Source organism: Panthera onca, chromosome B1, assembly GCF_046562875.1.
Source record: "Panthera onca isolate mPanOnc1 chromosome B1, mPanOnc1 haplotype 2, whole genome shotgun sequence".
In the NCBI taxonomy this organism is placed as follows: domain Eukaryota; kingdom Metazoa; phylum Chordata; class Mammalia; order Carnivora; family Felidae; genus Panthera; species Panthera onca.
Genome location: NC_138342.1, coordinates 463,507 through 489,486, shown reverse-complemented (window position 1 = coordinate 489,486; position 25,980 = coordinate 463,507). Strand labels below are relative to the sequence as shown.

Below are 25,980 nucleotides of genomic sequence, written 5' to 3'. Positions count from 1 at the left end.
TTTCCGCACCCGGCTCTCCTGCGTGTGATGCGGTTGTCTGCGTAGTTGTCCTGCTTGTCTTCGCAGAGTTTCCACAGCCTGTGCCGTGAGGTCATTCCTTAGCCTGGAGAGCCCTCGGCTGCTCTGTCTCCACACCCTCCCCTGCCCCTCGGGGCCTCTGTCACGTGTAGAATGATTGACTCCCGTCACAGAAGGTAGTAGACCCTGACAGATGACTGACAGCCTTTCCAGGTGCTTTCACTTCTGGCCCACGGAGCCGTTCGTCGTGTTCTGGGTCGTCTGTGTATGTGTCTTTACATAACAGGTGTGCTCCCCACTTGCCGAGCACCAGGCCCGGCCACGCCCTGTTGGGGGCACCTCTCCCCTTTTGTTTGCCCGCGCTCGCTCCACGTGACCTTCGGGAGGGCACCATTTCTGCTCACCTCGCTCGGGAGACGGAAGCTCGGACATGCTGGGCCGTGTGCCAGGGCGGCGGGTCCAGCTGGTGCAGAGCAGGATTCGCACGTACCTGAAGGCCCCGGCCCCTCCCCGTGGGCCGCGCTGCCCCGCCTTGCAGTGGTCCGTCCAGGCAGCACTGTGCGGGGCCCCCCCGCTGTCGCCCTGACTGACGCCCAGGAGTGGATCCCAGGGCTGCTTCACCACACCGGCCCCCTGACCTTCCAAAGCCAGACCTGCTCCCACCCCGCCGCTGGCTCCCCCAGAAGGCCCTGGCCCTTTGGGGAGCATTTCCCCGTTTCTGCTGCTCATCTGAGTTCAGCTTCACTGTCGTCTCGCTGGGGCTCGGGGGCACATCCTGAAGCTCGTGACTCGCCCACAGCCCAGACCAAAGACCAGACGGGGAGGACGCACGAGGCCCCTCGTGCACCTCTTCGCTCTGGTGCGTGTGTGTCCTTATCCGGGTGCTCCTGCACGCTTCGTGCTGTCCTGTCCGTTTAGCGGCGGCCGCTCTCTGAGTCCTGTCGCAGGATGGCCGATGCTGATGGGGGGGGGGGGGGACAGGGCACGTCTGCACTAGCGTCGTAAGTCGGCAGAGACGGTTTCTTCGGCCCCCGCTCTCCTGAGTCTCTCGAGCTTGCTTTCTCGGTAACTCGGCACATACTCGTGCCCACTCGGCCGCGATCGTCGGCTTTCCCCTTCTTCCGAGCTCCACGCGTTTCCTCCGCTTGGTTTTCACCCCTGCCTCCTTCAACCTTTGGGGGAACCCGTCCAAGTAGGGGTGTCTCCCGCCTCACAGAGGAGGACGTGCGGCCCGGGGGCTCAGCCGGCCGCTGGCCACTCTGCCCCCCGGTGGGTGCCCGGAGCCCCTTGGCGCTGGAGGCGTGGCGCTGCCCCTCGTCTGCCACGGCCACCAGCAGCTGGGACGTGGGTGTCCCTCCCGGGGCCCCTGGAGACGGCCTGTGAGGTGTCGATCGATTGTGTCACGTGGGGCTGACTCCAGACCCGGAGGTGCGGTTTTCTCACCGGTGCCGCGCGCCCGTGTCAGAGGCGGTAACAGGGACCCTGCTTTCCTTGTCTTTCAGACGGACGCGGATATCCGGGCGCTGTTCATGGGTATAGACGACCTGTGCAGGAAGTACTCAAAGGAGACCTTCCAGGTGAGTCCCGCACGGGGTACCTCTTGCTCAGCATAAGCCCGTCAGGCTGCGGCTGCCTCGTGAGGCTGTCCTTTCTGAGGGTCACGGCGCACTCGGCCACACTGTGCTGTCCTCCTCCCGCCCCGCCACCACCACGTGGGCCTCACACCTCCCTCCAGGGTCGTGAACCCCTGCTCACCCCACGTCCCACCCCAGAGGTCTGACTTCCCAGACATCACTAGACCATGTGTGGGCCACCGTCCTGTCCGGGAAGCTGCCTGAGAAGGGAGCCCCCCAGCCCCCAGCCATCCCGCTTCTCCCCCTTCTGTCAGTGTGTAGCCCCTGCGGTGGGCCACCTCCCACCCACCCTCTGGGGAAAGGGGCCAAGTGGGACAGCAGCCGGGAGCCGCCTCTAGCCAAGACCTTTCCCGTGGGGCAGCGGGCCAAGGGAGAGCGGTCCCACCCTGACCTTCTGGGCCCGTTGCACGTCTGGAGGCTGTGGTCCAGCAGCCCCACCGAGACCTCCTCTTCTCTGCAAGGCCCTTTCTAGCTATGACACGGCCTGAAGCCACCACGGTATCATGGCCGTCCCATCTACATTTAGCGCTGAAGGCCTGGGTGGCGCCCCAGGACACAACAGCGGCACAAGGCGGGGGCCAAGCAGGGGCCCGGATGTCTCCATCGCCACGTCCACAGTGGGAGCTTTCGTGGGCCAGGTCCCCCGAGGCCCGGAAACTGTCCACGTTCTCAAGCTTGGCGACCCTTCCACCCATGACGTTCAGAACCACTGGCAGTCCCGTGCCCTGACGTGGTGTTCCCAGACAGCTCTGCAGAGACGTACGCTGTCCCAGACCGTGCGCCCACACAGGGGTGGGGCCAGAGGCTGTGGAGACAGCTGCCAAGTGACATCCTTTTCGCCTCTGGGTCTTCTCTCCCACGGTCACGAGCCCATCTGTCATGGCGCAGAGTGGAGTTTCCAGAGGCCACACGACGGGATGTCGCGTTGTTACCCATGTTAACAAACTGGGTTTATTCTGAAATGAATTGCTATGTGTCGTACGTTTCTCTCAGTATCAGTTTCTAGTAGGGTCAGCACTGACAGATAAAACCCACGTAGACAGAACCCTCAGGGTCTCCAGTAAGTTGAAGAATGTAAAGCCAGCCCTCGGGCCCTGGCACGTGTGAGACTGTCAGAATCACGGCAGGTCCTTCCACTGAAGCCATCGGGAGGTCACCCTTCCTGATCCAGTTGGGAAGACATAGAAAAATCTTTCTTTTCCTGTCCCCTCCCCGGGACCCCTTCTCATCTCCCCTCCTGTCCCCTGAGCCAGGGCTGGTCCGTGCTGGCCGGAGTGTGAACATCCGGCTGCTCCTCTGGGAGGGGGACAGAAATGAGCCAGCAGACCTGATGCCCCCCGCACAGAGGCTGGGGCTCTACCCGAGGGGACCGCCCCCCAAATGGGCCATCCCACACCTCCCGCCAGTCAAGGAACAGCAAAGGAGAGGCGTGCGTGGTCAGCTCCCAGCCTGGCCTTCCTCAGCCTGGGCGCGTCACAAACTGAAGAGGCCGTGCCCTCTCCGTCCAGGAGGGCGTTCTCTACTGGATGAGGGCTCACGGCCCTTTTAGATCTTGCCTCGTTGGTGTCGCCTACCCCCATCAAGTCCACAGCGGCTCAGCCTGAGGGGCCCAGCACGCGGTCACTCGGGCCGACGCCCTGGGGACCTGGAGGCTGGCCCCTGCCTGGTACAGGTGGGTGGCACACAGACGGGGGTCTGTGTGGCCGTGGACTCGCACCAGGCCCCTCGGGGCTCAGCGTTCTGTCCACAAGCCCGTCTCCCAGGCTCAGCCCTGCCCGTGGCCCCGTCCTTGGCGTGTGCTGCCACAGGGGCCTGTGTGCGTGTGCCCTCCCCCTTCTGGTTTGAGAACAGCCTGCCGGAGTGAAGATAGCGTGGGCCCGCCCACAGGCCCTGCCGAGCCCGGTACCTCCGGGGAGAAGGCCCCGCGTGCCAGCGTCCCCGAAGTCCTGCTCCCGGACACGCCACGTGGCCGTCCTGTGGTCGTGCTCAGGCGCTCCTGCTCTCTGTTTCTCGGGGTCTACACCAAGACACGAGGTCTAGGGGTCAGGGTGTGACGTTCTCTTCCTGCCACACGCGTAGAACCCGTTGAGGAATGAGACCAAGCAAACAGACGGGGAGTCTTGTCTTGCTGAAGACGACTGGAGGGTGGCTTCAGGTCCGCCAAAACCGCTCCCCGCTGTGCACGGGCCCTCACCTCACATCTAGCCCCGGGCCGGCCCTGCTTCGCCGCCCATGCTGCCTTGCCCGGAAGTGAGGCCCGCCTCCTGGAAGCCAGACCTGAGGAGCCATGAGGCCTGAGAGCTGTCATCAAGGAGGTTTCTGGGACGGGCCCCTGGTGGCGCCCCCACCGCAGACGAGTGCTTCCGGCAGAGCCCGTGTCTGTCAGCCCTCGTCCTGCGGAGCGACGGCCCCGGCAGTGTGTTCTCTGGACCCCGAGGGCGCGGAACCCTTCGGAAGATGCGGGGGCTTGGCAGAAGAATAGGAGGGTATTTGTCACTCCTGACTGTGGTCCCGTCTTCTGGAGGTGGCCTGGCCCGCAGACGAGGTCTTTGGACCAGCTGTGGGCTGGCCGTCCCTTCCTGTCCGTGCACTTGGCAGAGTCCCGGGGAAGGACCTAGGGGATGCTGACCTTGCGTCCCACCTGGCCCTGCGCCCAGCCCTGCACGAGCCACGCGGAAGCCTTGCCCCGGGGCAGCAGAATTGGGTTTTAGCAGTCACGGCATAGTGTTTCAAGAGGGAAGGCATCACGTCTGGAGACCTCTCTCGTGGGCTGGCTCTTTTCTCCCCTGAGTAAATCACAGGTCACGGTTTCTGATTTACGCTGGTGCCCTCGGGAGCCCGCTACAGACGTGGACGTCGGGGCTCCCACAAATGGAAGACCAGAGATGGTGCCGGACCAGGTGCGGTGGGCCCTGGGGGACCGGACAGGGTCCGTGGGCTCTCAGGCTCTCTCCGCTCCGCTGGGCACCGTTGCCTGCATTGGCTCCTCCCTCCCAGGCCGGCCGCGGCCACCTAGCGCTTCCAGGGTCACCCCAACCCTGTTGGTGCTGTTGGGTCAGGAGGCCATCCTGTGACCCGGCTGCTGCTCCCGAAGGGGCGGAACGCTGTGATTGGCCCGCTGGTCGTGTCCCATCCCGCGGCCAGGCCCTCAACGCCGTTGAAGCCGCTAGCGAGGGAGGCAGCGCGAGCTTCCCGCGGAGCACGTGGCCTCGGCTCGCGTTTGCACTGGGCACACGCCACTGCTCACGCGTCCTGCGCGGCAGCCCTGAGCTCTGCTTTGGGCGCAGGGTGGCAGCCAGCGGAGCCCACGCCTGGGCCAGCGGGCAGGCGGGGGGACGGGGCGCAGGGGGACGGGCACGCCGGTGCTCGCGCTGACGCTTCCTCCCAACCTCTGGCCGCCGGGACAGACACGTACTGTCTTCTCAGGTTTCAGAATTTCAAGAAAAGCACAGAAGGAGACTGTTGGCCTTCTATAGAGAAAAGGTAAGTCCGGTGACGTGCCGCCTCGTTCCGAGGCTGCGTCTCAAGGCGGCGGGCCGCTGGGCTGGCACCTGTCCTGCCCACCCTCAACCTGGTGTGGGGATCCCGACTGTGGACAGCATGTGGCTGCCTGGGGGCCCCAGCCTGGTGACCAGGACAGTTTCAACTTGGAATGCCAACACTGACCCGCTGACATCCCCCAACTCGGGAGGCACCTCTCTGTTGGCAGCAACCGTGAAGTTGCACTGGCCAGTCCTTGTAAAGGACATTCGAGGGGCCTGTTCGTTTGGCCTGCAAGCAACTCCTCTAGCCCTGTGAGCACTCCCGTCTATCCCTGTGAGCACTCCCCTCTATCCCTGTGAGCACTCCCCTCTAGCCCTGTGAGCACTCCCCTCTAGCCCTGTGAGCACTCCCGTCTGGCCCCGTGAGCACTCCCCTCTGGCCCCATGAGCACTCCCGTCTAGCTCTGTGAGCACTCCTGTCTGGCCCTGTGAACACTCCCCTCTAGCCCCGTGAGCGCTCGCGTCTAGCCCTGTGAGCACTCCCGTCTAGCCCCATGAGCACTCCCCTCTAGCGCCGTGAGCACTCCCCTCTAGCCCCGTGAGCACTCCCCTCTAGCCCTGTGAACACTCTTCTCTAGCCTTGTAAGTACTCGTCTTTAATGAAAGGAAAGCAAAGCTTTAGTGAAAGCAGCATTAATCGAGCTTCTGACTCAGAGCAGTGCCTTCTCGAGTGTAGACAGAGGGTCCGGGAGCACCTGGGTGAGGCTGCCTCGTGCTGGCGTCCCAGTGCTGGTCCCCGGGGCCCCTGGTGGCCTGCTCTCAGTGCACATTCACTCAAGCAGCAAGAGGACAGCTCCCACGCCCCCCACCTCCTGATTTGTGGTTTAAGACGTTCAGAGAGTCAGCACGTGCTCTCAACGCTGTCGGCCTACACCGCCTGGTGACCAGAACTCTGGTTGTGTTTAGATCTCAAAGCTGGAAGAATCCCTTCGGAAGTCAGTGCTGCGGTTGGAACAGCTGCAGGGGTGAGTTCTCTCCGGAGTGCGAACAGGGCAGCCGACCGTGCCGTGCCCTCGGCCGTCTGTCCGAGACCTTGTTGTAACGAAGGGGGCCGGAGAAAGAGCACTTGCCTTTACTACAAGCTTCTGTCAGAGCAGCAGTTCAGTAGGAGGTTAAGGGAGGCCAAGGGAGACAGAAGGGAAAATGTGAAAACTCCCCAGGGGCTCCCCGAGGTCCCTGAGGCAGAGGCGCCCCACAGCCGGGCCCTGTCAGGGCCCCGTGTGCATCTGCCAGGAACCGTGGCGTCCGTGACAGGTGAACACGGGCAGTGCGTGTGCCCCACGTGCGGAGGCCGTGGCGTGCCCTGGGGCAGCGGCCACGGGGGGCTCCCGCTGTCCACAGTGCCTTCTGTTCTGAGACGGGGTGAGGTCTCGCGAGCTGTGCTAATGTGGTGGCTCTTCCCAGCTTGGTAGGCCGAACGTCAGGGTAAAGGTTGCAGAGCCAGCGGCCCTGGGGACTGGCGTCCATCCGGCTGGTCACGTGTGCGGGCATGACCCACGCGCTGCAAGCGGACACTTGCTGCCCTGTCGCGTCGGGCCTCTGGAAGTCGCTCCGCCACCTTGGGGCCCCGTCTGGGGTGAAGGGGCCCCCAAGCCGACACCAGTGTGAGGGTGTGCTCAGGGGTCCTGCCCCATTCCCAAGAGATCACAGCAGGAGACTCCGAGAGCCTGAGGGACATGGGGGTGCGCGGCCCTGCTCAGTTTGGGGAGGTGAGGGGAGGGGAGGAGAGGGGAGGGGAGCAGCATGGCGGAGAGTGCCAGGGGCCTGCGCGGGGTCTCCGATCCATCCCTCTGGGTGAATAGTTTGCTTTCTTTCTGGGGAATCGCGTCTTCCGTGAGTTCTGGCCGCTCACAGCCGCTAGCTTTCCCCATCCTGCTCTTTTCCCGTGTCCTCATGCCCTGTCGTTCTGAGCCTGGCAGGCCTGTGCACAGAGCTGCTCCCAGGTAGCTTCTGTCCCTGCAGCCTCCCTGTGCTTTCCTCGGCCCCCAGTCCCGGTGCTCTGCTCAGCTGCCTGCGGCACACCTTTTCCATCTCAGGTCCATTTTGGCTGTTCAGCTTTCCATTTCTAGAACGTTCCTGGTCATCTTTACCTCCGTAGTGTTAGCTTATCTTTGTCGCCACCTTCTGTTTAGGCGCGTCCCAGGTGGTGTTTCTCCCGCACCTGACTCCTCCAAGTCCAGATCTGCCTGTTCTGCCCGGCCTGGGCCAGGGGGGTTCGTCCCGTCCCGCGGGCTGGCTCCGCACACGTTCCCCGGGGAGGGCGCCCCTCCCAGACGGCATCTGCCAGTCCCCCCCACCCCGCCCCCCACCAGAGCACGAGGAGCACATTCACCCGCGGGGGGGGGGGGGGGGGGGCACTGGTGGCTCTGTTACCGTCATGTCCTGGGGGGGCGGGGGCGCGGCACAGAGCACACTGGTTTCACGGAGGCCGCAGGCAGGAGCGAGGGCCTCAGAGGTTCGAGGTCCCCACACCGCAGAGGCAGATGGCTGCCTGCCCCCCGACCCGTAGCCAAGCACCTGCTTGTTCGCAGCACCGGGCGCAGCCAATAGAGCAAGCCACAGGCCACTTGCCTGTCCTCGGGGGGTCTCCTCAGGGCTGTGTGTGTGGGGGGGGGGGGGGGGGAAGCTGGCGAGGGTTGGGGGCCGGGGCACCTGTGGGGCATCTGGCTGTGTTTGTCGGCTTACGATTGTAACCGGGATGGGTTACGTGGAAGTAAACGTTTGCGGCTGATTAGCACCCCCTCTCTATCTGTGTAGTATGAGATTGTCACAGCAGACAGCTTTCAACACGATAAAAACTCCGGTTTCGAGTAAGTGACACGGGGCCTGAGCTGGGAGGGATGTGAAGAGGCAGCCGGGCCGGCGAACGCGGCCTGACGCTCAGACCCCTGCTGCAGCTCCTTGGGCACGGCCAGGCGGACACCTCCGGCCCCCTGACTCGTCAGCCTCCAACAGGCGCGTGTGCGGCGGGGCGGCCCCAGTGTCCCTGACCGTCACTGGCCGGCTCCGGCGGGTCGCACAGCCCGTCCTCTGACGCGTCTCCGGTCCTCCCCTCCTCCCTCCACCCTGCACGTCTCCTCACCGCCACCCCAACCCCGCCGGTCAGCAGTGGACAGGCAGGGACCCTGAGCTGAGTGCAGGACATGGCACCTCGCCCCTGCCTCTGGCTCCTGCCTGCCCCGCGGGACGCAGCCTCACAATCAGGTGTGTGGTCCTGGCTGGCCGGTCACAACTCTGTCCCCACAGTCCTGGCGATTGGTTGGGGGGCATCCTGCGACCACACCGCGCCAACGGGTGTCAGCCCTGGGACTGACCTGTGACCGGGATGGCCAGGCCAGGGGAGGCGGCTCGGAGACTAATCCAGCACAGACAAAACTAGGACGAGAGACCGCAGCTGGGCGGGTGGCTGCCCCCGGAACCCCGACCCACCCTGGCTGAGGGGAGCTGCGCCCCTCACCTTGGCTTTGTCCGGCAGGCCCGCCCTGCAGGAGCTCAGTAGCTCGCTTTCCCGTCCTTTCATGTCCTCTCTCTTCTGCTCTTTCTCCTACGAGGCTGCCTGAGTGGTGCTTCCCTGTCAGACTCGGGCTCAGTCAGAACGAACACTTGTTGAGTGTTCATTGCGTGAAGCGTGTGGGTCGGGCAGTAAGCGCTAAGGAAAGGAAAAAGGATGTTTACTCCTGTCGCCGCCTTGCAGGAGCTCAGGCCCGATTAGAGGAGCGAGGACGAGGGCCGGGAGGGGGCTATGGAGTGGGCGGGCCGGGGCCCAGGCGACAAGGCTTCCTTGGGCGCTGGCCAGCGAGGCAGGCGGGCCGACAGCGCGGGGGCCTGGAGGTGAGCGTAGGTCCCGTGGCACGAGTCTCGGTTGGTGGTGTTGCATCGCTGACGAGCCCCTGGCCCCTGAACGTGTCCCCTTGTCATTTAACAGGGTGGAGTCCATGCAGGTCGACCTCACTCCTTCCCCAGCGAGAAAAGTAAGTACACCCACTCCCTGGGTCCCACCTCGTCCCGCATACGGTGTCTGTGGTTTTCGCAGCACCAGGAAGCACAAGCGTTCAAGGCCCCAGGGACGGATCACAGCAGGGTCTCTTCATCCTGTGCTGGGCGGAGATGTGGTTCGCGAAGCAGGTCCTGGGTGACGATTTTGAGCACACTCCCTTCTGTGAGCGGCAGGTGGGGAAGAAGGAAGGGAGGCTGAGTGAAGTCAGGATAAACCCGGTCCGGCCAAGAAAGAGGCTTGGAGACCCCGAGGCCCCTGAATAGAGGCAGGGCTCCCACTTGGAGAGAGGGGCGAGGCCAGAGGAGACACGGCCGGAAGTTCGGGCCATCGGTGCCTGGCCCGGATGGAGCGCGGCCTGGGACTCCCCCACCCCCCACCCAAGGCCAGACGCCGGAGGCTCAGGATAGAGGATGGGGAAGCGGGTCCCCAGAGGGAGCGACCTGGTGCACACGGACTCGGTGTTGGTGACTCATACACTGCCTGGTGCTGCTTGTCCGCGAACACCCGGTACGTGGGAGCTCGGTCTCCCGGTCGCCCCGTGACGTGCACGCGGGTGTTCAGGCTGGTTAGTGAGGAGTAGTGCTCATTTCCACGGGGGCCGTCCTGCAAGCAGATTAAGGAGGAATCTGGATTCCAGGATAAGCAGGTAGGAACGCGAAGCCGTTCAGAGCTGGGGTGGAGGGGACGCCCTAGTCCCTGGTGGCTGTGCCGGTGTGCGCCTCCCCTCTGTGCCCGGTTCTCCGCCCCACCCCCCTGTCTCACCGTCCCCCGTCACATCTGGGAGGGAGCCTGTGGGTGCACCTCCTCCCTGCCCTGTGGATCCCAGCCCCCACGCACCACCTGCTGGCCTTGGCGCCCCGGAGGCTGGACTCAGCCTCGCCCACGTGTGGCCTTGTTTTGGAGATTAGAGACTGACATCCTGAGTTGATCCCCCATGTCCCGGCTGTTACAGTTGAGGGACCAGAACACAGCCCACAGTCTCGAAACTGCAGTGAGGTGCTGGACCGGGGGTAGCGCCTGCTGCCGTCCAGGGCAGGTTGAGAGTAGTTGAGGCTCTGCCCCAAGGCCTCTGGGAGGTGAGGCTTCCAGGATGGAGGCGAACGGGCACGGCTGCCTGGCAGTAAGACTTTATCAACAGAATCGGGCTCCGGGCCATGGTTTGCCCGCCTTGGACCAGAGCAGGACACAAGTTTGCCCCCGGAAACTTGTCCACCCCCTTGCCCGGCCCCCGGACGCCATCAGCCCTGGAGTGGGGGCAGGGTGACGGCTGTGTCCTGGGAACCCCACCCCGGGCCCAGAGACCCTGGGTGGCACAGCCGGCCCGGGGCAGGGCGCGGAGGGGAGCACAGGACTCCGGCCCCGGTGTGGGGCTGCCCTGAGGGGTGTTGTCTGGTGGTTTAGGAGAGGTCCCCGCCCCTGCGGGCTCATCCAGGGTGAGTGGCCACGGCTGCAGGGGAAGCAGGGTGAGGGCACCGCGGCCGCCTGGTCGAGAAGGTGCCACGCCCACCACAGGACACCTGGCACAAGCAGCCTGGGGTCAGCTGCCTGGGGTGTAGAGGGCCTTGTCCCCCTCCCACCTGCTGCCCTGGCCAACCCCGGGGTCCTGGGAGAGCAGGTGAGAGAGACACAGCCTGCAGGTGCGCAGGGTGCCGATGGCGTGTCACACGTGGACACCGGCCAGCAGCTTCCTACCCGGGACGGTCGGCCGGTGTGAACAGGGAAATGACAACTCACAGGTATCCAGTGAAGGCCTGCTCTACGGCACGCGTTAACGAGGGGGGCCGGTAAAGCGCGAGAACCGACTTGAGGGAGAGCCCAAAGAGAAACATGTCAGCCATCGGGAAGGCAGAAACACCGTGCTGACAGACGCAGGACCGGCAGCCTCCACGCGGCATCCCGGGATGTGCCGAAACCAGCAGGACGCGGGGCTGCTCTACGGGGGCCGCCTCAGGACACGGACCGCAGACACCCTGGAGGGAGGTTTGGACTCAGAGTTTTCCATACTCTCCTGACACCCGGGAAGTGCTAGATCTGTCTAGAGTATTTGCTCTCTGGCAGGAAGAACTCTCCGTGAGCAAGTTGTGAATAGAGGGAGAGCCTTGAAGCTGCACGTACGGGAACCCCCGTGGGAGCCCCCGTGGGAGCGCTCATGGAAGTGCCCGTGGGAGCCCCCGTGGGAGCGCCTGCAGCACGTGGAACACACCCCTCCTCGCAGACATCTGCCACTTGGGGTCTCTGTGGTCCACACCGCAAAGTGCAGCCTGGCGTGGTCCGCCTCCGTGGGGGTCTCAGCTTCCTTGTGCCGCCTGGGGTGGGTCTGCCCTGCTCTGCGCAGCGGGACCCTCGCGAGCATCCGTCCTAGGCCGAGGCTCCCGGTCGTGCTCCGGAGCACGGGTCCTCACCGGGACCCGGGGCGCCAGCCGCAGCCCGTGCTCAGCCCTGTGCCTGCACGGCCCGGCCGGCCGTGTGTCCGGGTCTTTTTTCTTCACCTGTTACTGGATCCTCCCTGACCCAGGAGCCTCGAGAGCTGACCCAGCAAATAGAAACCCTTGCTGGTAGAAGCCAAGGTGAGAAGAGACCAGTTACCGATTCTAACTCAGCGGAGTGACTTTCGCCGTCGCGCTGTGACGAGTTCTCCTGTTGGAGTTGCGAACGCTCTGCCCGCTGTTGAGAGCTGGCGTGCAGGGGGCACATGTGGCAACGATGTGCAGAGCAGGCCGGACGGAGGTGCGGGTCGGGACCGTGAGAGGCGCAGGTGCAGAGGGCCGGCGGCAGGGGCGCACGGGACATCTGCGCACCCCCAACTCGGCCCGTGGCTGTGGAGGGGGCGCCCCGGGGTGGGGGAGGGGGGACGGGCCGATGGGAAGGACCAAGTGTGGTGGGACCAGAGCTCTAGCCCCTGGGAGGACAGCTGCCGAGCCCACCACTGTCACGCGTGGCCGGGAGGGACGCTTCACCCAGAAGCTGTCGGGGGCGTGAGCAGGCAGTTGATGGACACACCCTCCAGGCGGGGCAGCGTCTCCACCTAAGCGCGCTGGTCCTTCCGTGGTTGAGGCTTGCTGGTGGGCGTGAGCCAGGGGCTGGGGTCGCAGAGGGGACCCTGCAGGGGGCCGCAGGGGTGGGTGTGCCGGGGTGGGAACTGGGAAGATGGGCACAGGGGATGGTGGCCGGGTCTGGAGACAGACCGGCGGGAGCCGGGCTTGTCGGGGGCCACGGGAGTGAGACCCGGACGGCCATGGCAGCGAAGGGAGCGCTTGGCCTGCACGCCTGGCATCGCCTCTGTGGTCGGAGGAGGCCCCCCATCACTAGTGACAGTGCCAGCATGCCATCCTCAGGGGATCGGGGAGGGGGGCCGCCCCTGGGGAACACAACCGGGGCGGCCAGAGCTGGCTCCCTGCGAGCGAGAACACCCCGTCCACACCGGAGCGCAGCGTGACGAGATCATGAGCCCAAAATGAGGATCTGTGTGGGATTTCAACATTTCTGATCTCAGCCAAGGACTTGACATTTCTTCTCTTCTGAGATTCTTGGAAGCACTTGGTGCAGCAACCCCCCCCCCCCCCGCCCCCGCTGCTGCGAGCCCCTTGGGGCCGGGGAGCGGAGGGCGGGGGCGCCCTGCCCTTGTGGGCCTGGAGCCGGTGGTTCGCGGTAAATGGGGTGGGTCTGGCCCTCGGAACGGGCAGCTCCAGGAACTGACTTGTTTTCTTTCTACACGCTTAGTCTGAGGTCACGGCTGGCCCGGCAAGAATCTCTCTGATCAGCCCGCCTCATGATGGACGCATGGGTAAGTGGGGGTCCCTGTCCCCTGCCCCAAATGGATGGGGGTCCCTGTCCCCTGTCCCAAACGGACATGCCACGGAACTGTCTGCCACAGAAGGGAACCCAGTGGAACCCACCCAGGGCAGCGCTGTCCTGCCACGAAGTCAGCGTGGGCAGTGACCTGTTCCCCAAAACGGTGTGGCTGCTGGGCCCGTTGGGGACCCTTCACGAGTACTCTTGTCCCAGCAAGATGTCTCCGTCTCGGCGAGATGGTCCCTTCCTGGTGGGTGTGGAAGTCACGAGTGGGTTTCCGGAGCAAGTGCCCGTGCCCACCGCAGGCTCAGGCCCCTTCCCAGCGGGAGCAGGGTGAGCCCCCCCCCCCCCCCCGCCCCAGCCCCTCTGCCGTCGCCTTCATGCCCTCAGCAAGCCCCTGAGCTTAGGCCCGTGAGGGAGACCCTCACATCCGTGATGTGTGACCCCGTTTGCTTCTCTGCTCTCCGCCTCACCTTTGCTTCTTGCTGGAGGGGATATTCTAGCAACTGCCTCGGAGGAGGGCCCACAGGCAGGCTTCATGGTCGCATCTGGCTGCCTCCCACGCAGCCGAGTGGCCTTGGGGCCCCAGCACCCGCTCCGGGGGCCTCTCCGCGGCACTTTCGCGCCTGAGCGGCACCCCATCCTGGGGGTCCACCCTGCTCACAGCCTCTTGTCCCCCTTCCCTGCCCTTAGCCCCCACACTGCCCCCCTCAGGCCTGTTGTGCCAGCTTCTAGAGAATCCAGCTCGCGATGCGGCTCCCCTCTCCCTCCCCCCACCCCCCTCCCCCCACCCCCCACCCCCCACCCCCCACCGCCATGGATGGAGTTTCCCAGTTGAGCCAGTTCCCCTGGATGGAGCTCCTTGTCACACCCCAGTGAGAACTTGTGACACACGTTGATGCCGTGTTTCCGTGGTGTCCAAGGTCGCGGTCCCCGTAGGTGCCGGCTCTTGCCTCGCCACTCACCTTTGTGGGGAGCAGGGCAGGGCCTGGAGGCCCTGGCATGTGCGCTGTTCCCACGTGGTTGTGGGGGTCACATCTGCCTTCACAGGACTCAGGCGTGGAGGCCGCATGAATGGGAGCTCCCTGCCCTGCTTCCCTTCCGTACAGAAGCCTGGGGTCTGCCCGCCCAGCCTGGCTGCGCCCTTCCCTCCTCTTGCCCCTCACTGTCCGGGCGGGGGCTTGTGGGACCCCGGACCTCACTGGGTCCTCTCCCTGGCGCATGTTTCCAGAAGGGAACACAGTGAACATCCTAAATGCTTCCAGATGTATCGATCAGAATCGAGGAGTGACACGGGGGAGGGGGGCCTGCCTCGTGCGTGTCCTGCCCCGTGTGCCTGGAAGGGACAGGTCCTCATGCTGTGACTGATCCTGAGTGTCCTCATTTTAGTCATTTCTTGTTTTTGACTGTGAATTCTTTTTCCCTTCTGTCCTTCACGTGTATGAAATCCTCAAGATGAAGGATATCCATCTTTTATCCAATTTGCTGTTTAATTTTATATTTGATTTTTTTTAATTTTAGATGGTTAACATTTTTTAATTATTTTTTAAAATTTACATCCAAGTTAGTTAGCATACAGTGCAATAATGAATTCAGTAGATTCCGCTGATTCATCCCCTACATATGACACCCAGTGCTCATCCCAGCAGGTGTCCTCTTAATGCCCTTGCCCAGTTAGCCCATCTCCCCTCCCACAACCCCTCCAGCAACTCTGTTCTCTAAGTCTCTTATGTTTTGTCCCCATCCCTGTTTTTATATTATTTTTGCTTCCCTTCCCTTATGTTCATCTGTTCTGTATCTTAAATTCCTCACGAGTGAAGTCCTAGGATATTTGTCTTTCTCTGACTAATTTCACTTAGCATAATACCCTCCAGTTCCATCCACGTAGTTGCAAATGGCAAGATTTTTGATTGCCAAGTAATACTCCATTGTGTGTGTGTGTGTGTGTGTGTGTGTGTGTGTGTACCACATCTTCTTTATTCATTCATCCATCGACGGACATTTGGGCTCTTTCCATACTTTGGCTGTTGTCGATAGTGCTGCTATAAAAATGGGGGTGCATGTGTCCCTTCAAAACACACACCTGTATCCCTTGGATAAGTGCCTAGTAGTGCAATTTCTGGGTTGTAGGGTAGTTGTATTTTTAATTTTCTAAGGAACCTCCGTGCCGTTTTCCAGAGTGGCTGCACCAGTTTGCATTCCCACCAACAGTGCAAAAGAGATCCTCTCTCTCCGCATCCTCACAACATGTGTTGTTGCCTGAGTTGTTAATGTGAGCCATTCTGACGGGTGTGAGGTGGTATCTCATTGTGGTTTCGATTTGTATTTCCCTGATGATGAGTGATGTTGAGCATCTTTTCATGTGTCTGTTGGCCATCTGGATGTCTTCTTTGGAGAAGTGTCTGTTCATGTCTTTGGCCCATTTCTTCACTGGGTTATTTGGTTTTGGGGTGTTGAGTTTGATAAGTTCTTTGTAGATTTTGGATCCTAACCATTTATCTGATATGTTGTTTGCAAATATCTTTTCCCATTCTGTCAGTTGCCTTTTAGTTTTGCTGATTGTTTCCTTCGCTGTGCAGAAGCTTTTTATTTTGATGAGGTCCCAGTAGTTCATTTTTGCTTTTGTTTCCCTTGCCTCTGGAGACGTGTTGAGTAAGAAGTTGATGCAGCCAAGATCAAAGAGGCTTTTGCCTGCTTTCTCCTCAAGGATTTTGATGGCTTCCTGTCCTACTTTGAGGTCTTTCATCCATTTTGAGTTTCTTTTTGTGTCTGGTGTAAGAAAGTGGTCCAGGTGCATTCTTCTGCATGTTGCTGTCCAGTTTTCCCAGCACCACTTGCTGAAGACACTGTCTTTATTCCATTGGATAGTCTTTCCTGCTTCGTCCAAGATTAGCTTGCCATACGTTTGTGGGTCCATTTCTGGGTTCTCTGTTCTGTTCCTTTGATCTGTCTGTTTTTGTGCCATAAATGCTTAACATTTTTATGTTCTCAAATCTGTTAATTTTTGTTTGTTTCCAGATTTCTGTTTGGACAGATTTTTTCCAAACCTATATCATTTTATTCTAGTTCTTAATGTTTATCTTTCTCCAAAATCCTTACAGTGTATTTTGAGATATATTGTAATATGAGTGTCCCAACCTGGTATTTTTATAATTTGTTTTGAAAATATTTCTGAAATAACACACAGAAAAATGGTAAGAAAAGTATGAGAAACTCCCTGTTCCCCTTACCCAGATTCCCCGACTGTTAAGATTTTGCCACATTTGCTGCCTACCCTTTATAGTCCGTGTTTCTTTGAACCACTGAGAGCATGTTGCAGGCATGGCGCCCCAGCCCCCCCACAAAGGACAGGGGTGCTCACAGCACCAGCACAGCCTGCAGGCAGCTCAGCGTCAGGATGGTTCTGCCCCTTGACCGTTGAGAAGCCTTGTTTGCTCTCAGGCTCAGAGTCCCCTGTGAGGATACCCCGCATCTCATACGGCCGCTGTGTCTCAGTCACTTTCCTTGTCTTTTCTGTCTTCAGCAGTTTTAAGAGTTCTAGACCTTCAATTCTAACAGAGGCTGAGAGACCCCCCCCCAGGCCTGGGTCAGCCAAGAATTCTGTATCTAATAGAATTCTCCTTTAAAAGTTTAGACAAAACAGAGGTGCCTGGTGGCCCAGTTGGTGAAGCTTCTGACTGTTGATTTTGGCTCAGGTCATGATCTCACGGTTCCTGAGATTGAGGCCCACATCGGGCTCTGCACTGACAGCTTGAAGCCTGCTTGGGATTCTCTCTCTCTGTGCCCCTCCCCCACGCTCACTCTCTCTCAAATAAACATTAAAAATATCGAGTTGAGACAAAATAAACACATTACAGAGTAACTCAAACAAGGGTCACTAGCAGGCCTGCCCTACAGGAAATCCAGTGGGAGGCACCGAGCGGAGGATACACACTGACGGGACTGGAGGGAACAGGGTCTCATTCTCTGGTACTTTGCAGACCTGAGATGGTGGAAGTGGCAAGTGTAACACAGCAAACCAGCACCTGGGGCGGTACGCACAGAGCGGGGGACGGGGCCGCGTCGGAGCAGAGGTGACACAGCCCAGCAGAATGAAGTCAGCCTTACCTGGAAGTCGACTTGTTTCAAGTAAACACAGACAAACATGACTTCAAAGATACAGTTAAGTCGAGAGGAATTCAAATATCGCATTAAAAGGCATTTGTTTGCCACAAAAGAAGGCAAGGCAGACTAGAAGGGAAAAGACACATGAGACCGTAGACGATAAATAGCAGAATAGGTACAAACCAGATCCTATCAATGCTTCCCTTCATCACGAACACTAAAGACCGATGAAAAGGCAGAGCTTGTCAGACCGGGTGGAGAAGCTGTAGCCACGCGCTGTCCGCCGGAGGCCTGTAATCCAGCAGCACAAGGAAGCGGAGGACAGGGTGGAAACCGCACCGTGTGGACAGTAAGCAGATGAGCTGGAGCTGCGGTGTGAATAAGGAACAAAGTGGTTTTGGACAAAGGACGTTTCTGGAGACGAGCAACGTCTCAGCGGTACGCACGCAACAACAGAGCGATTAACGAAGCAAAAGCAGACGAGAGGGAAAGGAATAGACTCGGTTTTCGAGATCTCAGTGCTCTCTTCTCAGAGGTTGATGGGGCAGCTAGAGCAGGAAGGTAAAAGGAAACAAATAGCATCGTGGCCACACACAGGTCTGATCCATCGGGGCCGACATTAAATGTGAACGCACTAAACACCCCAGTGGAAGAGCAGAGATTGTCAGACGGCACAAGAGCTACCCTGACAGAAGGCACACTTGTAGATTCAAGGAGACAGAAAAATTATGGGAAAAGGTATAGCAAGTGCAGAGCTAGGGAGGCTATTTTCACATCAGACAAAGCAGGTTTTTTAAGATAAATATTACCAGAGACCAGGAAGGGCATTTCATGATGATTAAAGGGTCAACACACCAGGAAGACGTAATAATTCTTAGTGTAGACACACCAAAATGGAAAGTACATAAGGTGAAAGCTGACAAAAGCGGAGATGGTTAATTCAACAATTGAGATTGGGGTATTTCAGTTCCCCGTTCCAGTAACGTGAACGGCACTGTCCCCCACCTGACGACAGCACGGCGTGCGTTCCTTGCCAGGGCAGAGGGGGGACTCTGCAGGGTAGGCCACGTACCAGGATACAAAACAAGTCCCAACACCTTTAAAGGGATCATGATCACGTGAAGTGTATTTTCAGACTACAGTGGAATTAAATTGGAAGTCAGCAGAAGGAAAATCTGATAATAAAACAAGTATTAACACAATTATAGCTTTAATGGATCAGGGAGAAAAAAATCGCTAGTAACACCAGAAAATGAATGAAAGAAAATACAACATATCAAAATATACAAGATGCAGGTGAAGCAGTGCTTAGAGGGAAATGTATAGCTTTAAATGCTTGTGTGAGAGGGACGCCTGGGTGGCTCAGTCAGTTGAGCGTCTGACTTCGGCTTGGGTCATGATCTCATGGTTTGTGAGTTCGAGTCCCATGTCAGGCTCTGTGCTGACAGCTCAGAGCCTGGAGCCTGTTTCAGATTGTGTGTCTCCCTCTCTCTCTCTGCCCCTCTCCCACTTGCTCTGTCTGTCTGTCTCAAAAATAAGTTTAAAAAAAAAACATTAAAAAAAATAAATGCATGAGAAAGGAAGGAGGCCTAAAACCAGTGAGCTTCCACCTTAGGGAGCTAACTACAACGAAATAAATTTGAAATGTATAAAATGGAAAACTCTCAGAGAAAAGTCAGTGGAGCTTAAAGCTTGTCCTTTGAAAAGATGATGAAAATTGGTAAACTTTTTACCTACAGTGACCAAGAAAGCACAAATTACCAGTGTCAGGAGTACCACTATACACCCTACAGATATTAAAAGGGTTATAAGAATATTGTGAATACTTCTATACTACCAAAGTAGGTGACTTATGTGAAATGAATAGATTCCTATCAAGACATTATCAAAACTACCTCAAGAAGAAATAGTAAATCTGGATAGACCTCCATCAAGAAGTTGAATTAGTAATTTTAATATCTTTCCATAAAGAAAAGCCCTTTTCCCAATAGCTTTATGGGTGAATTTTATGTGACATTTAATGGGCTAATGTCCTATATGAGTTCTTTTAGAAAATAGGAGGGGACTGAACACTTTCCAGTTTTCATAAGGTCAGCAATATCTTAAAGTCAATGACAGCACAAGAAAAATAATTGAGCAGTATTCCTTATGAATATGGATACAAAATTCTTCAAAAACATATGAGACAATCAAATCTAGCAAGCTAGGAAAAGGATTGTATGCCATCACCAAGTGGGATTTATCCTATGAATTCAAGGTTATTTGACATCTGAAGATCAACTAATTAGTACACTAGTAGAAATAAAGGACCTAAAAAACATTAGAGCTTTTCAACAGATAATTTGACAAAATTCTACAACCATTCACTCTCAAGAAACGTAATAAAAGGCAACCTCTTCGCCAGGTAAAGGGCATCTGCAGAAAGCCCAGAGCTGACCAGGTACTGTTGAGAGGGATCATGCTGTACTCTGAGACCGGGGACATGGTGAGATGCCCCCAGTCCACAGCCCCTCTCCTGTCTGACATCCACTGAGGGCTCCAGCCAGTGCAGGGAAGCCAGAGAAGGAAGTGAAAGGCACATCGATTGGGTGAGAATGAGTAGAGTGTCTTTATTGTAGATGGTGTGCCCTTGTGTGCAGAAAATCATGAGGGATCTTTAAGAATACTAGGAATCATAAACAAGGTTGGTAAGATTGTAGGATACAAGATCCATACATAAAAGTCAGTTGTAATTCTGCATATAAAAAGTCCAAAATTGAAGTTAATTGGTTGGTCCTGTCAAAGTCTTCTGCACTTTGTATTCTCTTCCACTAAGAGATGTTCCTCTGTTCCTGGAGATGCCTGGTTGGCTTAGTTGGTGGAGCATGTGACTCATGATCTCACGGTCATGAGTTTGACCCCACGTTGGGTATAGGGTATAGAGATTACTTAAATAAAAATTTCAAAAATACCATCTTTTTTAAAAGTTTTTTTTAATGTTTATTTTTGAGAGAGAGCGTGAACGGAGGAGGGGCAGAGAGAGGGAGACACAGGATCTGAAACAGGCTCCAGTCTCCCAGCTGTCAGCACAGAGCCCGACGCGGGGCTCGAACTCATGGACCACAAGATCATGACCCAAGCCAAAGTCGGATGCTCAACTGACTCAGCCACCCAGGCGCCCCCAAAATACCATCTTCTTACTCTTGCTTTACCGTAAATTTTGAAATCAGTGGGAGCCGTCTGACTTTGTTCTTAATTTACCCAAATAATCTTGGCTGTTCTAGGTCCTTTGCGTTTTTACATTAATCGTAAGATCCATTTGTCAAGTTCTACCAAAAAATCCTGCTAAGATTTTGATAGCAATTACATTGCATCTGCAAATCAGTTTGGGGGAGAACTGATATCTTAAGAGTTTTGAGTCTCGGGATCCATTGGTGACGTCTCCTCGCTTCTTGGATCTCTGATTTACCCAAGGGATCTTTTGTGGTTTTCAGTGTACAGGTCTCATTTCTACTGATACGTTCCTGCCTCAGTAATTATGTTTGATGGTGGGATTTTCTTCATTTAATTTTTAGGTTGGTGACGGTTTGCATAGTGTATCTTTTCCGATTTTAAAACATTCAGCCTATTTGTGTCTGAATGCAAAGTGTGCCTGTTGCAGACAGTATGAGATGTTTTCCTTCTTGCCTGGTTTCATTCTTAAAATCCCTGCCTCTTGACTGGACTGCTTGGTCCACTGATAGCTAACACAGTTGTTAGTATGTTTGGATATATGTCTGCCATTTTGCTATTATTTTATGTATGTCTTGGGACTTGTTGTCTGTATCTCCTTAACTGCCTTTTTGGCATTAAATATTTTTAGTGTATGATTTTGCTATGGGCTGGATCGTTTCCCCTCAAAATTCACGTTAAAGCCCTAACCCCCTGCCACATGACTGTATTTGGAGACTGAGCCTCTAAGAGGTAAATGAGGTCCTTGGGTGGGACCCCAGTCTGATATAGTTGGTGTCTTTATAAGAAGAGACACCAGAAGAAGGGGGAAAAAGCACGTTGTATTTATGTCAACAAAACCGTAAAACCGCAACAAAGAAAGGAGACACCGGGGAGCTCACTGGCTCCGCGCCCCAGAGGTCGGTGAGGGCACACAGAGAAGGTGCCAGCGGGGAACCGGGGGCAGGCCCTCCTGGATGCCAGCCAGCCTCCAGGACCGTGTCCGCTGGTAAAGCCCGGCCCTGGCCTGGGGTGCTGTGTCAGGGTGGCCGAGCCCACTGAATCAACACACGTTCGATTCTGTGGCTGATATTCCGGCAACGTGTTGTTATTTTCTGTGATTGCCTAGGAATTAGGCCGCGCACCCATCGTAACGTACTTGACGTGAAAGCTGACTTAACTGTGGTGAGATTCAGCAACACTGTCCCCCGACACCCCTCCCCCACTGCGTGCCGTCTCGTTGACGTATAACCACGTGTGCTGTGTGGACGCATACGGCATCCACAGGTGTTACCCAGGAACGCGGCATGCGAATGATTTTAAACTCCCATATCTTGAAGGTCTTGAGACAAAGGCACACATACACACCCTTTACTTGACCACCTCCGGGGCTTCGTTACCGGCTGCTCTCCTTTCCCTTCGGCCTGAAGCGCGCTGTCGTCGTAGGGCAGGGCAGCTGGCGGTGGGTTCTCCTGGTCTCTGTCCACGTCTGAGTGGCTTCACTTCGTGTGCATCTCGGAGGCTCGCTTCCCCGGACGTGGCTCCGTGGGCCACCGCTTCCAGCCCGTGGAGGTTCCTGCTGCCGCCTGGCGAGAAGTCGGCCGTGAGTCATGCTGCCCTGGGCCGCCCTGGTTTCCTCCTCGAGTGGGGAGCCCTCCGGCCTTGTCGTCTTAAGACGATCTTGTCTCTCGTGCGGGAGCCGCCTCGGCACCGCCCGCCCTCGGCTGTCCCTACCTCGCCGTGCCACCACCCGGTCCACGTGTGGGTGCCGGCTGCCCCCGTGGGCTGGCCGTGCCGGGGTTCACGTCTGTGTCCAGCTGGTCCCGGCTCCTGCGCGGCCTGGGCCCCTTCCCCACGAGCACGCTTGACGGAGTGGGGAGCTCCCCCCTACCCCGGGCACAGCCGCCCTGCTCCCCGCCGCCCGGGACCCCTCCCCCTCAGCGACCGCCCGCCAACACCTGCCTCGGTGGCACGTTGGTGCCTCGTTCAGGAAACAGCGCGGGCTCGTCCGTCTGCCGCCACAGGCCGATGAGGTTTTCCGTATTCTGGATAAGGGAACTTGTCCTCTCTAAACAGCAAATTTCTCGTTTGCCAACGGAAATCTTTCTAACCTCATTGAACGGCATGGCTTTCTGGAACAGGAGCTACGGGCCTTGACTTGCTGCCCGTCTTGTCGGTCGGGGAGCCTCGGTCTGAGCGCCCGGTCCCAGCGGGGCTGAAGCAGGGGATACGCCCCAGCGCCCGAGTGCTCGGTCGTGCCCTGCTCTGGAGTTCCCGCGTGGCCGGGGTTCCCGCTCAGACCCCGTGTGTCACGAGGTTCCCACCTGCCGCGTGCGGGGTGTCAACCCCAAACCCCTGTGAGTTCACCTCCGGGGGCCTCGGTTCCCTCATCTCTGTTGATAACCGTCATCGCCACCGAGTCCCGCAAAGAGTAACTAAGACTCCGTCTCCGTGGGCTGTAGCGCGTTGAGCACGTAACCTGCCATTACCGTTTGTGTTGCGCCGGGGTTAAAATGTCCCGGGACTTGTCTGATGAGATGTGTGGCCAGCCCACCAGGAGACAAGGTTTTCCTCACAGCCCCGGCAGCAGGAGGCGGGCACGCCCCACAGGGGCCCACGGGCAGAGGGAGCAGGGAGGCTGCTCTTCACGGGAAGGAGTGGTGGGCAGTGAGGACGGCTTGGGATTGGCTCCTTGGGATCATTTCAGCAGTTTTGGGGGTGGGGGGTAGGGCAGAGCGGGGAGGTGATGGGGAGCACCTCTGGGCACTCAGATTTCATGTCAAAGGCCAGCTCACAGACGAATCGTTACTCTTTGGGAGTCAGCTAGCCCTGGGAGGGGTGGTCTTCCCAGAATAAGCAAGGCCCCGTGGTGCCAAACCATCATAAAATACAGGAGATAAGTAACGAGTCATTTTGCATCTCTGGTCTCAGCCATTGTGCTGCGGCACGGCCGGTGGGCAGAGACACAAGGTCCCTGTTGGCCGCTGGGTGCCTTGCGGCCCTGGGAAAGCCGCTGCCCCTCTCTGATCCGGGTTCTTCAGTGTGAAAGGGAACAGGGGGAGCCTAAATGCTGTCTTCCCTGCTCTCCCTGCCATTCTTCTGTTAAAATTCTCCAAGATTTGGATGCAAAGGAATTTGGGTATTAAACAATAGTAGTCTTCAGATTTGCTCTCTGCTGTGACTAATGCGTGCCAGGGGCTGTTTGCGTCTTTCAAAGAAGCTTCTTATTAGCACGGAGGATGTCAGCAGAAATTCGGGAGCCTGGCGGTGTGGGCGGAGACCAGAGCCGGTCCTGGGGCTAAGGGACTCAGAGCCAGAAGCTGGTGAAAGTGCCTTTCCCTGCCAGTGGTTCTGAGTGACAGGAGCAGGGACAGAGTAGGGCAGAGAGCAGGTCTCCGCACATTTCTTGAGCCATCTGCATCCCAGGTGCCCTCCCCAGCCCAGCCTGCGGCCCAGAGCTCGGTGTCGGGCTGAGGCCCTGCGGACCTGGCGGTCCGGTCCGGGTGTGCCCTGGGCAGCTGCCGGGCACGAGGGCCACAGCACTGGATCCCAGGAGTTCCGTTCCAGTCCTGTGGGTGCGTCCGCCCGGTCGGGAAGGGTGTGGGTGCGGGATGTCGGGGACGTGGCAGGGGACAGCCGAGGGCAGAGGGACGTGCCTCTGTGTTTGTCTTCCCTGAGCCGCGCGTGTTCACCTTTTGCTCCTGTCCACCGCAGGCAGCGTCGCCCGCCGCGGCCCTCAGCCCTTCGGCCCGACGCCAAGTCACAGGGACCTGCCCCAGGCCCTCAGGTAGTGTCCCCGCCCCAGGCGTCCACCACCTGACTCACTGCAGTTCATGCCGCTAACCTTGGTGTACTGCTTCTTAAACCCCTCTGCGTGTGTTCTGAGCAGGGTTATGTCGTGTAGACCGCTTCATGCTTTGCTTTTTAAAACCGAAGAACTGGAAAGCTCCGAGGGGGCGTGGCCGATGCGGTGGGGGAGGGGGGTCGGGGGGGGGGGCCGGGGGGCCCTGTCGCTGAGGATTCTGTGTCTGTTGGGTTTACTCCTAGGGTCCCACCGCTGCCTGTCCCCGGCAAGGGGCTGTCCCAGGCGCCCGCGCCCCAGGCCCCAGGCCGAGCAGGAAGAGGGGGCTCGCCCAGCCTGGGGGGCTCCCGGGCAGCGGCCCCCAGGCAGCCCATCAGCATCTCCGCGCTGCTGCAGAGACAGCACGCAGGCAAGTGTGCCCTGCTCTGAGAGCAGCTGCTTCTCCCGCACGCGTGCATGTGGCAGAAGCAGACGCGACGCGTTGCACGTTCCTGACGGTCGTGCCGCGGCGCTTTGGTGAGTGGCGGTCCCGGGCGTGTCCACCTTGGGTCACGGCTGTCCATGCTCCCGCAGGGTCTGCTGGCCTCGAGGGAGTCCCGCACGGAAGGTGAACGAGCTCCCGTCCCCGGCCTGGCCCTCCGGGCCCCCTCGGCGCCGCATGTGTGCGTTAGGCAGCAAACGTGCTCGTGCGTGCGTCTGCGTGGAATGAAGTAATGCCGTTGAATAAAGCATTTTTCTGATGACCTGGGATGGCATCGTGTGATGTGTTTAGAACTTCCGGGGCACATCGGTGGCTCGATCGGTTGAGTGTCCGCCTCGGCTCGGGTCATGATCTCACGGTCCGGGTTCGAGCCCCGCGTCGGGCTCTGGGCTGACAGCTCAGAGCCTGGAGCCTGCTTCGCATTCTGTGTGTCCCTCTCTCTCTGCCCCTCCCCTGCTCACGCTCTGTCTCTCTCTCTCTCAAAAATAAATAAACCTTAATAATAAAAAAAATTGTTCAATAATTTTCACTGGAAAGGCAAAACTAAATGAGATATCTGAATAATAGTGCCATCCGTGCCGCGAACCAAGACGGCAGCTGTGCCCCGCACACGCGGCCTGGGGAGCAGCGCCGGGCGCCTCCAGTGTGCGGCCATCTGCCCCACGGGGCTCTGTCATGCGGGACGGCAGTGCGGAGTGGCCCCCTCACGGCCACCGGAGGCCTGGTCACCTGTCTGAGGGGACACCACCCAGGATGTGCTGTGGGGAGGGGGCGAGGGGGGGCTGGCACTCGGCCCCCAGGGAAGGTCCTTGAGCACCAGTGGTAGTAAGGTGCCCAGAAACCCGCGTATTTGCAAGTGCAGACCGGAACTCAGGCCCATCTCTGGAGTGAGCTCTTACCTCTACAGGTGGGACAAACCTCTTCAATGCACTTCAGGGCTTCCATGCAGGGGTGGGTGTGAAACCGTGAGAGCAGGCCTCTCAGGTGGCAGCACCGGCCCCGCTTTTACAATGTATTCTGTTCAAATGTGCCTGTGAAGGCTATCTGCGTGTTATTCCCAACCCCCTCGACCCGGCGCGCCCAGTAGGGTCGCGTGTTATTCCCAACCCCCTCGACCGGCGCGCCCAGTAGGGTTGCCAACCCCCTCGACCCGGCGCGCCCAGTAGGGTCGCGTGTTATTCCCAACCTCCTCGACCGGCGCGCCCAGTAGGGTCGCGTGTTATTCCCAACCCCCTCGACCGGCGCGCCCAGTAGGGTTGCCAACCCCCTCGACCCGGCGCGCCCAGTAGGGTCGCGTGTTATTCCCAACCCCCTCGACCCGGCGCGCCCAGTAGGGTCGCGTGTTATTCCCAACCCCCTCGACCGGCGCGCCCAATACGTGCGGAGTAGATATTTGACAGCTTATCTACCATGTGTTTAGT

At 58.6% G+C, this 25,980-nt stretch overlaps 1 protein-coding gene across 3 annotated transcripts in view; it reads left to right on the top strand.

Moving 5' to 3' along the window:
- Positions 1-25,018, top strand: part of RNF212 (ring finger protein 212) — a 37,271-nt gene extending 12,253 nt beyond the window's left edge. For 2 of the 3 annotated variants that reach the window (XM_078446377.2, XM_078446379.2), the window contains 9 exons: positions 1,521-1,595; positions 5,079-5,135; positions 6,101-6,159; positions 7,952-8,004; positions 8,092-8,149; positions 9,120-9,165; positions 23,991-24,063; positions 24,324-24,487; positions 24,652-25,018. In XM_078446377.2, coding sequence (XP_078302503.1) covers positions 1,521-1,595; positions 5,079-5,135; positions 6,101-6,159; positions 7,952-8,004; positions 8,092-8,149; positions 9,120-9,165; positions 23,991-24,063; positions 24,324-24,487; positions 24,652-24,792 — 726 coding nt within the window. In that variant the 3' untranslated portion in view covers positions 24,793-25,018. Of the gene's footprint in view, positions 1-1,520; positions 1,596-5,078; positions 5,136-6,100; positions 6,160-7,951; positions 8,005-8,091; positions 8,150-9,119; positions 9,166-12,911; positions 12,976-23,990; positions 24,064-24,323; positions 24,488-24,651 lie in introns of all 3 variants that reach the window. The other variant, XM_078446378.1, reaches the window with a different exon arrangement.
- Positions 25,019-25,980: the final 962 nt, after the last annotated feature.